The sequence below is a fragment of the Hipposideros armiger genome, unplaced genomic scaffold (assembly GCF_001890085.2).
Source record: "Hipposideros armiger isolate ML-2016 unplaced genomic scaffold, ASM189008v1 scaffold_1781, whole genome shotgun sequence".
NCBI lineage: Eukaryota > Metazoa > Chordata > Mammalia > Chiroptera > Hipposideridae > Hipposideros > Hipposideros armiger.
This window is the reverse complement of record NW_017733131.1, coordinates 40,609-56,395: the sequence shown is the minus strand read 5'-3', so window position 1 is coordinate 56,395 and position 15,787 is coordinate 40,609. Positions and strand designations below refer to the sequence as shown.

Below are 15,787 nucleotides of genomic sequence, written 5' to 3'. Positions count from 1 at the left end.
TTTCACAGGGGTCGCCTAAGACCATCGGAAAACAAAAAGATATTTACATTACGATTCATAACAGTAGCAAAATTACAGTTATAGAGTAGCAACGAAAATCATTTTATGGTTGGGGGTCACCACAACATGAGGAACTGTATTAAGGGGTCGCGGCATTAGGAAGGTTGAGAACCACTGCACTAGGGGCATGGAAAGGAAGGGCACCGAGAATGATCAGGAGTGGGGTAGGTCCTTTCCATACAGGATGCTGGAGATATGAAAGAACCTAGCCTAGTTCTGGAATAATGCGGAGTTTGTGTCACACCTGGCCTATGCACATGGCGTGTCATAGCACAACAACCCAATGAGCCTGATCCAGCTATAAGCCCCATTTTACAGACCAGGACATCGAGCCTTAGAGAGATTGAGTTGCTTGCCCAAGGGGGCAGCCCCACTGGTGTCCAGTGTGACCAAAGGGTTGGACCAGGTTGAAAGAAATGAGGCTGGGGATGTGCACAAGGCAGGTTCTTCGCCCAGATCGTGTGGCCTTGAGTGGCCTTGGCAAGTCTCTCACGCTGATCGCCCCTCTGTGGAGTGTGCAAAGCCAGTGAGGGAAGGATGGGTGCAGGAGACTGGGACTGAGCCCCATGGCACAAAAGTGAGGGGTTTGAAAAACGGGAGGAATCACCTTCTGTTTTCTTTCCCAGAGTGGAAGAGCAGAGGGGGCTCCTGTTATTATTTCTGGGGGTACAACTGCTGATTGTGGGGTTATTCCTCTACCAAAACCACCACCACTATGGCGTCACCACCTTTTTGAGCTTCCTCATAACAAGACAAGCTGGGGGGTGAGTGAAGAGCTACCCTTTGTGGTCCAGGTCTCCTCTCCACGAATCCCTCAGCAGGACGTGTACGCCAACCTCAGGCACATCCACTCTCTGGACATCAGTGAGGCAGATCTGCCCAACTGCCCCCATCCACTCACCCTACACCAGTAAGTTTGTAGGGGCCTCCTACACCTCCAACCCCACTTCGGGCTTTGAAGAGTGAGGAAGAATCCCTGAGGAGGGGCCAGAACCTGGAAGCAGAAGGCAGTGGGCCTGGCAGCTGGGGATAATGGAGAGAATGCTGATAACCTATTGCTGCATCATAATGAATCACCCCCAAACTTAAGTGTTTTTAAACAATCATTAACTCTCAAAGTTTATGTGGGTCAGGAATTTGGGGAAGGGCTTAGCTGGGCAGTTGTGGTCCAGGTTTTTCATGCAGTTGCAGTGAGATATGGCTGGAGCATGAACAGCAGGGGGCAGATGTGGCAGGAGCTGGCTGGGCACCTCGATCTCTTCAAGTGATCTCAAGGGCTCTCTGTGATGTCTCTGCAGTGGGCTAGTTCAGACTTCCTCACAGTGTGGTGGCCTAGAGCTTACATGGGGGCTGACAGCTTCAAGAGCAAGTATTTGTGTAAACAAGGTGGAAGCCATATGGCCTTTTATGATCTAGCCTCAAACGCTACATAGTGGGCCAGCCAGGTGGCTCAGTTGGTTAAGAGTTAGCTTAAGAGCATGAACTCTGAGCAACAGGGCCACCAATTCAATTCCCACATGGGCCAGTGATGCTGCGCCTGAGCTGAGCTGCCAACAGGTGGCAGGATGGCTCAGCTGGTGAGAGCACATGCTCCTAACAATAAGACTCCCTGTTCAATGGTGGGCCGGATGGCTCAGTGGATACTGTGTTCACTCTTAACAACAAAGCTGTTGGTTTGACTCCCGCATGGGATGGTGGCTACGTCCACCTGCAACTAAGATTGTAACACAGCACCTTGAGCTTAGAGGCCACAAGGTGTTGTCGGGCAGCCAGATGGGGACTGGCACCCTCCATAACTAAGACTGAAGAACAACTTGTCTGGTCCTTCTCCCCAATTACCCAATACTGCTCCCCTCCCCCAATTCCCCAATTTAAAAAAATGAATAAGTAAATTTTAAAAATAAATGAATAAACAGTCCAAAAAAAGCCACATAGTGTCACTTCTGCCATACTCCACTCATTGAAACAGTCACAAAAGCCCACCTGATTTTAGGGGTTGGGGCATAGACTCACCTCTCAGTAGCACTAATGTCAAAGTCACATTATAAGAAGGGCATGTCGGGTAAGAGATATTATTGTGGCCCTCTTTGGAAAAAAATACAGTTCACCACAGAAATGGAGGCACAGCTGGGGGCGAGCGGGTGGACCGTGGAGCTCTCAGCGAGGGAGGTTACTGAGAAAGAGGCTATTCTGAGATGTGGGGATAGTGGGCGGCATGGGAACCATCCAGGACGAGACATGCAGAAGCAGGTTGGGGTTGGAGCTCAAGAGGCAGATATAGGGCTTTTAGGGTCTCTTGGAAGAGAAGCCACAGAAGGTGATGAGCTTGCTGAGCGGAGAAGAGAGAAACATGGGAGCTAGGGGAGAGATAAGGTAAGAATCAGAGGCAGAGGTACCGAGAGATGGAGGGAAAACCAGGGGGGCAGGGCATCTTTAAGCCAACTGGGGCAGTTCAGAGCCCTTTGTGCTGCTGTATTAGTTTCCTAGAGCTGCCATAACAAAGCGCCACGAACTGGGTGGCTTAAAACAACAGAAATTTATGCTCTCACAGTTCTGGGGGTCAGCAGTCCAAAATCAAGGTGTTGGCAAAGATTGGTTCCTCCTGGAGGCGCTGAGAAAAAAACCCTCCTATGCATCTCTCCTCACTTCTGGTGGCTGCTGACAATCCCCAGCGCTCCTTTGCTTGTTGGCGCATCACTTTCATCTATGCCTCCATGGCTGCCTTCTTTCTGGGGTTTCACATGGCCTTCCTATTAGGCCCACCCTAATCCGATATGACCGCATTTTAAACAATTCCATCTGTGATGACCTTATTTCCAAATAAGGTCACAGTCTCAAGAATTTGGGGGGGGGGCGGCGTGATTCAACCCAATACAACTGGGTTGTGGGTTTCTGGGGTAGGGCCTTGATCATCTCTGGCCTCTGCCTCTCTCCGGTGGCACCTTGAAGGTGATGATCCCAGAGAACCTGACGATGGAGCAGGTGGTGGAAAAGAACCCACTGGTGGAGCTGGGAGGCCAACACCAACCACCCGACTGTTGGGCATGGCACCACATAGCAGTAGTGGTGCCCTACTATGGGCAAGCCCAGCACCTCCAGCACCTGCTCTTCCATCTACACCCCTTCCTTCAGTGCCAGCCACTGCACTGTGCCATATATGTGCTGAACCAGGTGTGGCAGGAGGGGCAAGCACAAAAGGGCAGAGGTCTCTGAGCCCTCTGAAGTTGTCACTCTCTGAGCTGGGCCAGAGAGTATCTGGGGGGCTGGATTTATGAGTCAAGAAGTTTTGAATTGGGAAAAATCAGAGTCAAGGTTTTGTCTAGACTGGCTGAGTCTAGGATCAGCTTGAATGGCTGTCTGGAGTAAAGGCTTAGTCTCACTGAGTCTGGCTTCTCTGAGATCAGGATGACCAGAATGGGCAATAAAGCTAAGAGGTAAATTAAAGAGTTTGGGGTCAGTTAGATGCTTGTTTGAATCCCATTGCCCACCACTATCTGTGTAGTCTGAGTGTTGGACTAATCATCCATCCATCGATCCATCCATCCATCCATCCATCCATCCATCCATCCATCCATCCATCCATCCAACACACTATTACTCAGAATAATTCTGTAGAAACGGGGAACAGCTTATCCTCTGTGCCATGGTTTTCTCATTCATGAGACAGGGATGATGATAATACCTCCATCATTGGGTGGGGTGGGGAGGAAATTAATCGAGTTAATGAATGTAAAGCAGTGAGACCAATGCCTGGCACATAGTAAGTGCTCAATAAGTGATATGATGATGAAAATTATGGTGATGGTGATGATGGTTTTGATAGTGATGATCCTGGTAATGACAGTGATAAATAAGATGCTGCTGCTGATGATGACAGTGGTGACAGTGACAATGATAGTGGTCATGGTAATGATGGTGGTGATGTTGGTGATGGTGATGATGGTGATATTGGTAGCAGTGATGATGGAGTTGAGGTGGTTATGTTGATGGTGTTGAACATAATGAAGATAATGATAAATATGATGGCGATGATGATGATGAACATGATAATAAGTGATGATGGTAATGATTAAGGTGATGGTGATGAAGAAGATGATGATGGTGGAGGAAGAAGAAGGGGAAGAAGAGAGGCAAGCCTCATGGTTTTTGGTCATCAGACCTGGTCATTGTCTAGTAGGAGCAGAAACAGACACAGGCGGCCCCTGATCACTCCTAACCTCTGCCTCCCTCAGTTGGCCTCTTGAAGGTGATGATCCTTGAGAACCTAGAAGATGGCCAAAGAGGGAGAGCTGAGAAGCTGAAACTACTGACTCCACGTAGGATGGGGGTGGGGATCCAAGAAAAGTTTCCCAGGGGAAGGTGACCTTTGAAATGAACCTTCCCGGACAAGTATGGGTTTTCCAGCTCCACAGTGGGTATAAGAAGGGGTTCCAGGTAAGAGAATGGCACTTGAAAAGGTAAGAGAGGACTGGCCTGGCAGGCGGGGGAACACTACTGCCTGCTGGTGAGGGCAGCACGGAGTATCTCTGTCCACCCACTTGAACAACACTGCCTTCAACCAGGGCAAGCTATGCAACATGGGGTTCTGGGAGGCGATGCAGGAGGACTGGGACTGTGTCTTCTTCCATGATGTGAACCTACTCCGAGGACAACTGCAACCTCTACACCTGTGACATCTCTCCTGCCCATGTGTCTGTGGCCACAGACAAGTTCAACTACAAATAGGTGGAGGGAGGGGGACTGTTGGCCAGACCCTGCCCTTCCCTGGACCTGTCCATTTGTAAGGTCCAGACCCTGATCCCTTGGGCTGAGGCAGCAAGGGGACGAAGCAGTCTGCGGGAAGGCCTCATCCAATGAAGAATCATCCTCTTGGATGTAGGTGTCAAGTGGGGGTGGATTTGGTTAATAATAAGGGAGTCAGGATGCACTTAATAAAGTGGCAGGCAGAGAGATTAACGGAGGTCAGAGAAGGGGAACGAATGATAGGAGGGACTAACTAGGGGTCAGGAAGGGGCCATCAATGGGGTCACAAGATGGGCCTGTCAGATGACTCAGTGAGTGGATATCCCAAGGTCAAGTGAGGGGTCATCATAAGGGTCAGGGACAGAGCTACCCCAGGATTAGACAAGGGGACATCTCAAGGGTCAGGGGAGAGGTTAACACAGGGGTGAGTTGAGAAGGGGTAACCCAGAAATTAACCTTGGAGATCCTAGCCAGAGGGCCAGGGCCAGTTGCTTGAAATTCCCTGTGCTTCCAACTCTCTCTGCCTCTCCAGACTGCCCTACCCAGATAACCTTGGAGGGGTGTTTGCCCTGCGCCCTGTTCACCACCCCCTGAGGATAAATGGCTTCCCCAACACACGCTGGGGCTGGCATCGTGAGGACGATGACATCGCTGCCAGGTGGGGGGCCCTGCTCTAGGGAGCCTAGCACAGGGAGCTGGAGGTCCCTCCATGGCATGGAGGAGATGGGCTGCCCTGGATGAGGGGGACACAGGCACCCTGGCCTTAGAGGCTGGGCTGTGGGGCGGGCCTATCAGAGAAGACAGGCATCTGGCCTCCTTATCCTCTCCCCTGTAAGGCTTAAACTAAGGGAAATGCTCCTCTCACAGCTCCACCTGCTCTTTGGCCACCACCAGATGCTGGAGGAGTGGCAGGACCCCAGACACAAGCAGAACCCCGAGAGGTGAGTCCATGTTGGAGGAGGGGTGGTCCTGGACAGTCCCAGAGACCTGAGCTCACATGGCTGCCCCTCCTACCCCTCGCCCCCAGTTCTGGCCTCCTAGCCTGGATCCAAGGCAGGTGATGGCACAATGGCACGATGGCACGAGCTCAGTGGGCTACAGGCTGCTCTCCAAGGAGCTGCAGCCCCCCTACACCAACCTCACAGTGGACATTAACTTCTTTTATTATAATTTTTTATTGTGAAATACACATTTAAAATAAAATTAGTATCAGCTGTACAACACGGTGCAATAGTTATACTTTTTACCCCTTGAAGTGACAACCCCCCTCCCCCAATCCGCCGCCCCACTCCCCCCATATCATACATATTTATTACAATTCCCTTGATTCCACTCCCACTCTATACTCCACATCTAGTGACTATATATATATAGTCACTTATAGTTGACATACAATATTATACATCAGCTTCAGGTGTACAGTGCAGTGATCAAACCTCTACCCCACCTATGATGCGGTCTCCCTAACAAGACATGTGACCATCTGACACCCTATAAAATATTTACAGCATTATTAATTATATTCCTCAAACTTTCATATCCCTGTGGCAATACTGTAGTTATGTATTTATGCTGTCTAATCCTTTCCCTTTCTCCCTCATCCCTACCCCGCTCCCAACTAGCAACCATCAGCTTTCTCTATATCTGATACCATTTCTGTTTACTCTGCTCCTTCATTCAACTGTAGTACATTTATACAATGGAGTATTGCTCCGCTATAAAGGACATTAACTTCTTAGTCCCAGGAGCCCCAGTGCCAAGCTGAGGGGTATCTGGAGGCTGGAATGGAATCCCAGGTGGGAAACCAGCCCTCGCACCTGATTTCTTATTAAAGGAGAGTTTATTTTGCTCGCTTCTTCTCTCTGCCATCCCTAATCCCCATCCTGTCAATTTTTGTCCATTCAGGGTCGCCCTCAAATCTACCAAGCACTGGTTCTCTCCACACTGTTCCAAGTGCTTAACATACACTTACTTTTCATGACTCGTGGGGTGTGGGCACTATTACAATCTTCCTTTTGAAAACCAGGACAGATGAGTTAGCTAACAATTGATGTAGAATCAAATACAGGAACCTGGCTCCTGGGCCTGTCCACTTAAAGACTATGGTATTCTGCTTCTTGTAGGAAAAAAAAAAAACAGTAAGGGAAAGAATGAATAAAAATGTGAGGATGGTTGAATAAATTGCAGCACGTCCACATAATGGAATGCCATGCAGCCACTGGACAGCTGTATTGTAGAGTGAAAAGAACAAGGTGCACACATGTGTATGAAGATTCAATATTTACAAAACAAAGAGGAAAGGTCCTTTATAGGTGTGATTATGAGCATAGTAATGAGTGTGTATGGATAACAAGTGTTGGTAAACTTCTGTAAAGGGCCAGAGAGTAAATATTTTTGGCTTGCAGGCTACATGGTCTTGCCACAATTACTCAACTCTGCCATTGGAGCACATGAAACAGCCACAGATAACACATAAACAAATATGAGTATGTTCCAATAAAACTTTATTTAAAAAAAGATGGCCGTTTGCTGACTCTTGGTGTATATGACAGGAGCCTACTTAAAAATATGAAAGAATCCATACTAAAAGGTTGACACTGGTTATTTATGAAGAGGCTCGCCATAGATGGTGGAGGTAGAAAGAAAGGGGGAGGGGAATGCTACGCTAATCATGAGCAAAAGAAAAAAAAACAAAACTGCATCATGAAGACCAGTATACACTATAGTCATATTTAGGCATTTAACAAAAATGTACATTCATGTGTCTATATATATATAAAGCAATGGATAATTATTGACTGTGCAACCTCAGAATACAAATATCAATAGGGAATAAATTTGATAAATACAATTACATCCTTTTTAAAAATATATACTCTATCCACGCCTCCTACATTGTAGCAAACACTACAGAACTGAGGGTGGGGTGTGTGTGTGTGTATATATATATATATATATATTTTTTTTTTACATATATAATATATATAATAGTACAAATATGGACTATATATATTGACCTGACCATATAAATTTATGTCCATACATAAATATACATACATAATATTGTGCAGTCATAATTCAGTTTGCTGGCACTTTAAAAATATTGATATCCCCCATCAAACAGGGTTATCATTAATATAAATTCCCTACAAACTGTCTTATAAATAACTTGGTAACAATCTGCCTTGTACCACTATCTATAGAAACACTTTTCTCAATACATCTTCCAGGGTTTCTTCCCCAGATGAATTTTATAATCCCTAACAAGGGTAGTACAAATGTAGACAAATTTCACACTCATCCTTAAAAGTTTTTTCTGGGCCGGCCGAGTGGCGCATTGATTAAGAGTTGGCTTGGGACGCCAACTCTGAGCAGCTGGACCCTGGTTCGAATCCCAAACGCAGGCCAGTGACACTGTGCCCTCTACAGCTAAGATGGTGAACAACAGCTCGACCTGGAGCTAGGCTGCTGAGTCACTAGTGACAGCGTAAGCTGCAGCAGGGCTGGCCGGCAGCTGGCGTGCACTCTTTCGTGAGCTGTCATGTGCCACTGTGAGTGGCCGTCCAATGGCCGGTGAGCAACTGCCTCACCTGGGAAGAACGCGATGATAATACCAACATGGGCCAGGAAGCGACATCCTCTACAACTAGACTGAAGACCAAAAGGACAGCAACTTGTCTGTTTCCCTTCCCCGATTCACCAACGCTGTTCCCCTCCCCCAACTCCCCAATTTTAAAAAAAATCTTAAAAAAAAAAGTTTTTTGAGTGATTTTCCTCACATAAAACAATGTTTAACTCTGTGATATGCAATCCATTCCTAGAGCTTTTCTAAAGCATGAATTCTATAACATACAATTAAATCTGACACATGAGATTTTTTTCTTCCAGAAATTCAGGGTTTCTTTTATATATACGTGAATGCATACTAGGTATTGATTTCTAGGTAAAGTCTTCCACAGAATAACTGCTTTTGTAAGATTTGTCTCTGGTATGAGTTGTTTGGTGTTTATTAAAATTTGACCTGTTGTTGAAGGCCTTTCCACATTTAGTACATACATAGGGTCTCTCTCCTGTGTGAATTCGTTGATGCACTTTGAGTTGTGGTTTCTTACTGAAGGATTTCCCACAGTCACAGCATTCATAAGGTTTCTCTCCAATATGAGTTCTCTGATGTGTAATCAACTCTGATTTCTGAATGAAGGCATTCCCACATGTGTAACAGGCAAAAGTTCTTTCTCTACTATGAGTCATCTGATGTTTATGGAAATTTGACCTACCATTGAAAGCCTTCCCACATTCAGTGCATACGTAGGGTTTCTCTCCAGTGTGAATTCGCTGATGCTCTTTGAATTGTGACTTGGAAGTGAAGGCTTTCCCACAGTCACTGCATTTGTAAGGCTTCTCTCCAGTGTGAATTCTCTGATGCATGCTGAGTATGGACTTCTGGTTGAAGGCTTTCCCACATTCACTGCATACATGGTGTCTTTCTCCAGTATGAATTTTCTGGTGTATATTGAGATGTGACTTTTGGGTGAAGGTTTTCCCACAGTAACTACATTCATAAGGTTTCTCCCCAGTATGAATTCGATGATGTATATCGAGCTGTGACTTGGAAATGAAAGATTTTCCACAGCTGCGGCACTGATAAGGTTTTTCTCCTGTGTGACTTCTTTGATGCACAATCAGATGTGCCTTCTGGATGAAGGCCTGCCCGCATTCAATACACACATAGGATTTCTCCCCTGAATGAATTCTCTGGTGCAAGCTAAGTGTTGACTTCTGGGTGAAGGCCTTCCCACATTCGCTGCATGCATACTGCCGCTCACCGGTATGAATTTTCCGATGTATGATGAGGGTCGAATTCTGGGAGAAGCCTTTGCCACATTCACTGCATTTGTACAGTTTTTCTCTTGTATGAGTTCTCTGATGTCTGAAGAGAGATAACATCTGGAAAAAGGCTTTTCCACATTCATGGCATTTATGGAGCTTCTTTCTAGTGTGAAATTTCTGGTGTGTAATCAGTTCTGACCTCTGAATGAAGACTTTTCCACATTCCTTACATATATAAGGTATGTCACCTGGAGGGTCTGTCATATGTACACTGAGTTTTGGTTGTGGAGTGAAGGCTTTTCCACATTTGCTGCATTCCTGGAGGTTTTCTACACTATGGAATCTCTGTTGCCTAAGGTGTGACTTCTGGGGGAAGTCCCTTCCACATTCAGTACATTTATCTGGTTTTTCCTGAGTATGAATTTGATGTTGTGCGAGTGACTGTTTACGGCTGAGGACTTTTGTACACTGATTACCTTCACAGAAGTTCTCTCCTGTATGAATATTCTTGCAGCTGGCATTGGAAGAGCTATGAGTGAATAGCTGACCAGATCCAACAATCTCATCAAGGTATTTTGTACTAATGCTTTGATTTTGATGATTTACTTCTAGGTTAGGCTTCAAACTTTTTGCAAACAAACAATGTTTGTGAGGTCTTTTTTGTGAAGAAACAAGGTGGGGCCTCACATGAATGATTTCCCCAGGGTCCTTACATTCACAGTCTTTCTCTGTATTGAATGTTTTCTTGTTGAGGAAGGCCCCAGGATGTGAAGGTTTATTTTGATTTTGCTGATCTCTCTCTGTATGGTCAGCATCTTTCCACAGTTCTTCTAAAACAGAACACCAAGAACCATCTCTTGTGACTTTGCCTGCCATATCATTATGAAATGAAGCTTTTTCAGAAATTTCCTGTTGTTGGGTTTCAAACCCAAACTCCCCTCCTAAAAGGAGAAAAAGATGAAATAGACACAATGAATAGTTAGAAAAGGATAGAGGGGAAATCATATGGATCTGACAAGATTGAGCACAGGGAAATAACTGAGACATATGACAATGGTGGTGGTGCTGGCGATGAGAGGAAACAGTCGCACAGCCCTTATTAAATGCCAATCACTCATCTGTATAGCACTTAGCATTTGCCAGGCAATGTTCTATGTGATACACACATAAACTTAAACTCATTTAATCCTCACAACAACCTACGTGGTAACTACATGCATTGTCCCTGTTTTATAGATGAAAAAAAGGAGGCACAGAATGGTTGAATAATTGGCCAAAAGCACTTTTCTCACTCGTGGGGAAAATTAGATTTGAACAAAGGCAACTTGGCTCCACTTATGTAGGCAGTCTAGATACCTAGACCTAGTGGGATGACTACAGGATCAAAGATAAAACAGACAAGTGTTATAGGACAACATCTGTGAATAGTCAAGGCTTAAAGGAAGAAGCTCACAGTACAGGATTTTGTGAAACTGAATAAAGGAAATCTCATGTAAAATGGAGTTGAAAGGCCAGAAGGAGACATTCTCACACATTACCCTCAACATCTATTATACACCCCAACAGGAAGAAGTGTCAATTACAGGCACCGACAGGAAGAGACCCCAACAAGAGATGTACTTTGCGTTCCTAACAAGAAGTATCTCTACTACCCCCACAGGAGGAAGATTTTCTCCTTGCCCAGCAACAAGCCCAGCCAGTGGAACCCTCACAACTCTGCCAACGAGAGGTCATCACCACCCTGAACTCTTGCTTTCCTCCAATGGACTTTTGAACAAAATACCCCTCTCCCTCCTTTTTCTCTGTTAAATAAGGTTCCTCTCCTTTGTTCGCTGGACTTGCCTATAGTTTTTGCAAGAGCAGGCTTGTCCCAAATTGTAATTCTCTGCTAGTCCCAAATAAACCAATATTTGCTAGTAAAAATAACTGGCTGTTTTATTTTGAAAGTCATCTTCATTAGCTTTCAGATCTAAATTGTCACTCATCTCCCAGCTTCCTTCCACTTGGTAGTAAAAATACCAAATCCATCAGCCCTGTATATCCTCTGGAAAACTCTTCAGGTGTCAGTCCTGACATAGCCAAGCAGTGAGAGAATACCTATGCCCAAACTCAACTCTCCATGAAGCTGAAATTTGTTTTCTCGAGACTAGGAATATATACATGCCCCATGAAAGGTATATTGGAAGACTGGACAAGCAAGCTGTCCCCTAGAATGTTTCACCCTTCTTCCATAGAAGTTAGTTGTGGCCAGGGACATAGCCGGCAAAGCTACATAACAGTTCACAATTTCCTTTGCAATCAGATGTGACCGTGAGACTATTTTTGCTGATGGAATGTGCCTAGATTATGCCCACTTCTGGGCCAGGGCGGTAAACCACAGCTTCTCAATACCCTCCACCCCTCTTCTACCTAGGAGAACTGGCTTTGGATGTGATGCACATTCAATCACGCAGCTCAACAATATCATAAAGGATAGTGTGGCAATGACAAGGGAAAAAACCGAGTGCATACAGAAAGTAAGGCTACTGGCTGACCTGCCTTTTAGAACTGTCTTACAGAAGAGAAATTATTCTAGAAATTATTATATTGGACTTTGATCTCTGTTATAACTTTCAGCTTTATGTTACTTAATATAACCCAATTTATTAGTATAGAACATAAGACAGAGCAGATTAAAAAAAAAAAAAGTGGCTAAATTTTACTATTACTTTATCCCCTGCCACCCCCACCCCCCGCCCCCAGAGATTTAAATACTGAGCATGATATGGCCATTATATATTGTTTTTTTGTCTTTCAGTCACTTGGATAAACTGTATTCCAAACCCCTTGTCATGTTAAAAAAAAAACTTCATTCATTTTATGCATTTTTAAAAATGAGAATGCTCTTTAATTTTATCATTAACTTTTTAAATGATAAAAACACAATATAAAATCAACCACTTCTAAGTCTACAGTTCAGTAGTGTTAAGTACATTGACACTGTTGTGCATGCAATCTCAAAACCTTTTCATCTTGCAAAACTGAAACTCCACACCCATTAAACACAGCTCCCCTTTTTCCTCTCCCCTCAGGGTCTTGCAACCGCCATTCTCCTTTCTGTCTCCATGAATATGACTACTGTAGATAATATAAGTGGAATCATACAGTATTTATCCTTTGGTGACTGGCTTAGTTCACTTATTATAATTTCGTCAAGGTTCACCCATCTTGTAGCTGGTGTCAGAATTTCCTTCCTTTTTCAGGCTGAAAATATTACATGGTATGTTTAGACCAAATTTTGTTTCTCCGTTTATCCATCAATAGACAACTGGGTTGCTTCCACTTCTTGGCTATTGTGAATAGGGCTTTTATGAACATGGGTTTGCAAATCTCTCTGTTTTCAGTTCTCTTGAATATATACAGAAACAGAATGCTGGATTATATGGTAATTCTGTGTTCAATTTTTTGAGGACGTGCCATTACATTTTCCACAGCGGCTGCACCATTTTACATTCCCATTACAACAGTGACTAAGGGTTCCAATTTCTCCACATCCTCACCAACACTTGTTATTTTCTGTTTTCTAACAGTAGCTATTCTAATGGCTGTGAAGTGATATCACACGGTGGTTTTGATTTGTATTTCCCTAATAATTAGTGATGTTGGGCATCTTTTCATATGATTGTTGGATGTTTGTGTAACATCTTTGGAGAAATGGCTATTCAATTTCTTTACTTATTTTTTAATCGAATTATTTGGTTTTCTGTTTCGTTTTTCATTCTTATATAGTAATTTTACCCAAATATTGGCTTTCATTTATTCTGAGGATCTCACATTCAGGCATATATTTGAAACATTTTAAACTTTTCATTTCATTCAGATCATTAAACTCTTGCTGAACCTGATGATATCTAAATCATTGCCACAAATGTGCACTATACAATAGAATTATGCTGAAAAGCTTATCCACAGCTCTCCAACACGGCTTAATAATGCTGACTCAAAAATAGTCCAATTTATTACCAAATCCAACCATATACTTACGTTCTCTATCCCCATTAAGCTTACTTTGCCTGCTCCTTTGTTCTGATTCAAAATTGCTTCATTGGACATTTACAAATACTGTGCCCTTAAAACTGTCTTGCTACGTCATTGCACCTCTGAGGTGACACCATTTTCTTTCTCTGACCTTCAAAAGCAGTCACCCTCTATGCCCCCCAGTTATTAGACATGATTAATGTAAAAACGCTGATGATTTTCATATTACATGCTATTACCCACTCTATCCAGTTACAATCTCTGTTCCTTTGAATTTAACTCAGCAGATATTTAAACTATCCTTCTAAATAGAAGAAAATATTTTCTGCCTATCTTCAGAAATTCAATAATTTTTATATCCTGAATGATTTCCTCATGCTTAACAATGACATAATAAAAATTAAGTAGGTGGCTGGCCGGGTGGCGCAGTTGGTTAGAGCACGAGCTCTGAGCAACACGATCGCCAGTTCAATTCCCACATGGGCCAGTGAGCTGCGCCCGAGCTGAGCTGACGCTGAGCTGCCAACAGGTGGCAGGATGGCTCAGCTGGTGAGAGCACGTGCTCTTAACAACAAGGCTGCCGGTTCAACTCCCGCATGGGATGGTGGGCTGCGCCCCTCGTTGCAACTAGATTGAAAGTGGCAACTGGACTTGGAGCTGAGCTGTGCCCTCTACAACTAAGACTGAAGGACAACAATACGACTTGAAGCTGATGGGTCCAGGAAAAACACAAAGTCCCCTTCCCCAATTCCCCAACACTGTTCCCTTCCTCAATTCCCCAATAAAACCTTAAAAAAAAAAGTTAAGTAGGCAGAGTACAAAATAATCAACAGACCATATGTAGAATCATCCTATAGACAATGTATATTGTCTGTATATATTAGATATATGTATATATATATATATATATATATATATATAGTGTCTATATAGTAGATATTAAAGAATATATGAAAACAATGAAGTAGAGGATGAGTGATGAAAACTATTCAGGTACATTTTTAAATTGGAAATATGTGGCCACGATGATAATGTCACTAAAAAGTGTTAATCCTACATAGTAGGAAATAACTATATTTTTGCATAACTGTATTTTGCACCAAAACCTTTTTTTGATAAAAAAATAGAAACAAAAGGGGCCAGCCGAGTGGTTCAGTTGGTTAAGAGCGCGAGCTCTGAGCAACAGGGTCGCTGGTTTGATTCCCACATGGGCCAATGAGCTGCGCCCGAGCTGGTATGAGCGCGTGCTCTTAGCAGCAAGGTTGCCGGTCTGACACCCACATGGATGGTGGGCTGCGCCCCGCCCCGCAACTAAGACTGAACATGGCACCTTGAGCTGAGCAGCCGTGAGCTGCCGAAGGCTGGCTGGGTGGCTCAAGTGTGCAACAAGGTTGCCGGTTCAACTCCTGCATGGGATGGTGGACTATGCACACACCCCTCCACCACCAGATTGAAAGTCGCGACTGGACTTAGAGCTGATGGGTCCTGGAAAAACACAATGTTCCCCTTCCCTAATTCCCCAATAAAAATCTTTAAAAAAAGAAACAAAACCTCAATCTTTGTGGTAATAAAATCGGTCAAGAGCATCTTGATTTAATTCATATATGATGTCAATCTATAAATCACATGAGGAACAGAATAAGCCAACCCTGAGAAAATAGGGAGGTGCTTTATGGTTTTACCACTAGGATTAAGAAAAAGGGTTGGCCGGCCGAGTGGCTCGTTGGTTGAAAGTTGGCTTGGGGGCCGGCTGAGTGGCTCAGTTGGTTAAGAGCTTGCTCAAGAGTTTGAGCTCTGAGCAACAGCAGTTCGATTCCCAGCCCGAGCTGAGCTGCCAACAGGTGGCAGGATGGCTCGGCTAAAAAAAGAGTTGGCTTGGGAGTGCGAGCTCTGAGCAGCAGGGCTACCAGTTCAGATCCCACATGGGGGCCAGTGACGCTGCACCCTCTAGAGCTAAGATGGTGAACAACAGCTCAAGCTAGAGCTGGGCTGCTGTATGTCGCCAGCGACGGCATAGGCTGCAGCGGGGCTGGCAGTGGGCTGCTGTGACCTACCGTGAGAGGTTGGCAGCCAACGTGAGCTGCCAATACCGGCCATCCAATGGCCGGCAACTGACTGCCTCACCCGGGAAGAGCAC

At 44.6% G+C, this 15,787-nt stretch overlaps 1 protein-coding gene across 1 annotated transcript in view; it reads right to left on the bottom strand.

Moving 5' to 3' along the window:
- Positions 1–8,497: 8,497 nt before the first annotated feature.
- The window catches only part of ZNF175 (zinc finger protein 175), a 16,289-nt gene continuing 8,999 nt past the window's right edge, over positions 8,498–15,787 (bottom strand). Inside the window, exon 3 of the mRNA XM_019634635.1 lies at positions 8,498–10,574. Within this exon, the coding sequence (XP_019490180.1) occupies positions 8,743–10,574 (1,832 nt within the window). The 3' untranslated portion in view covers positions 8,498–8,742. The remainder of the gene's footprint in view (positions 10,575–15,787) is intronic.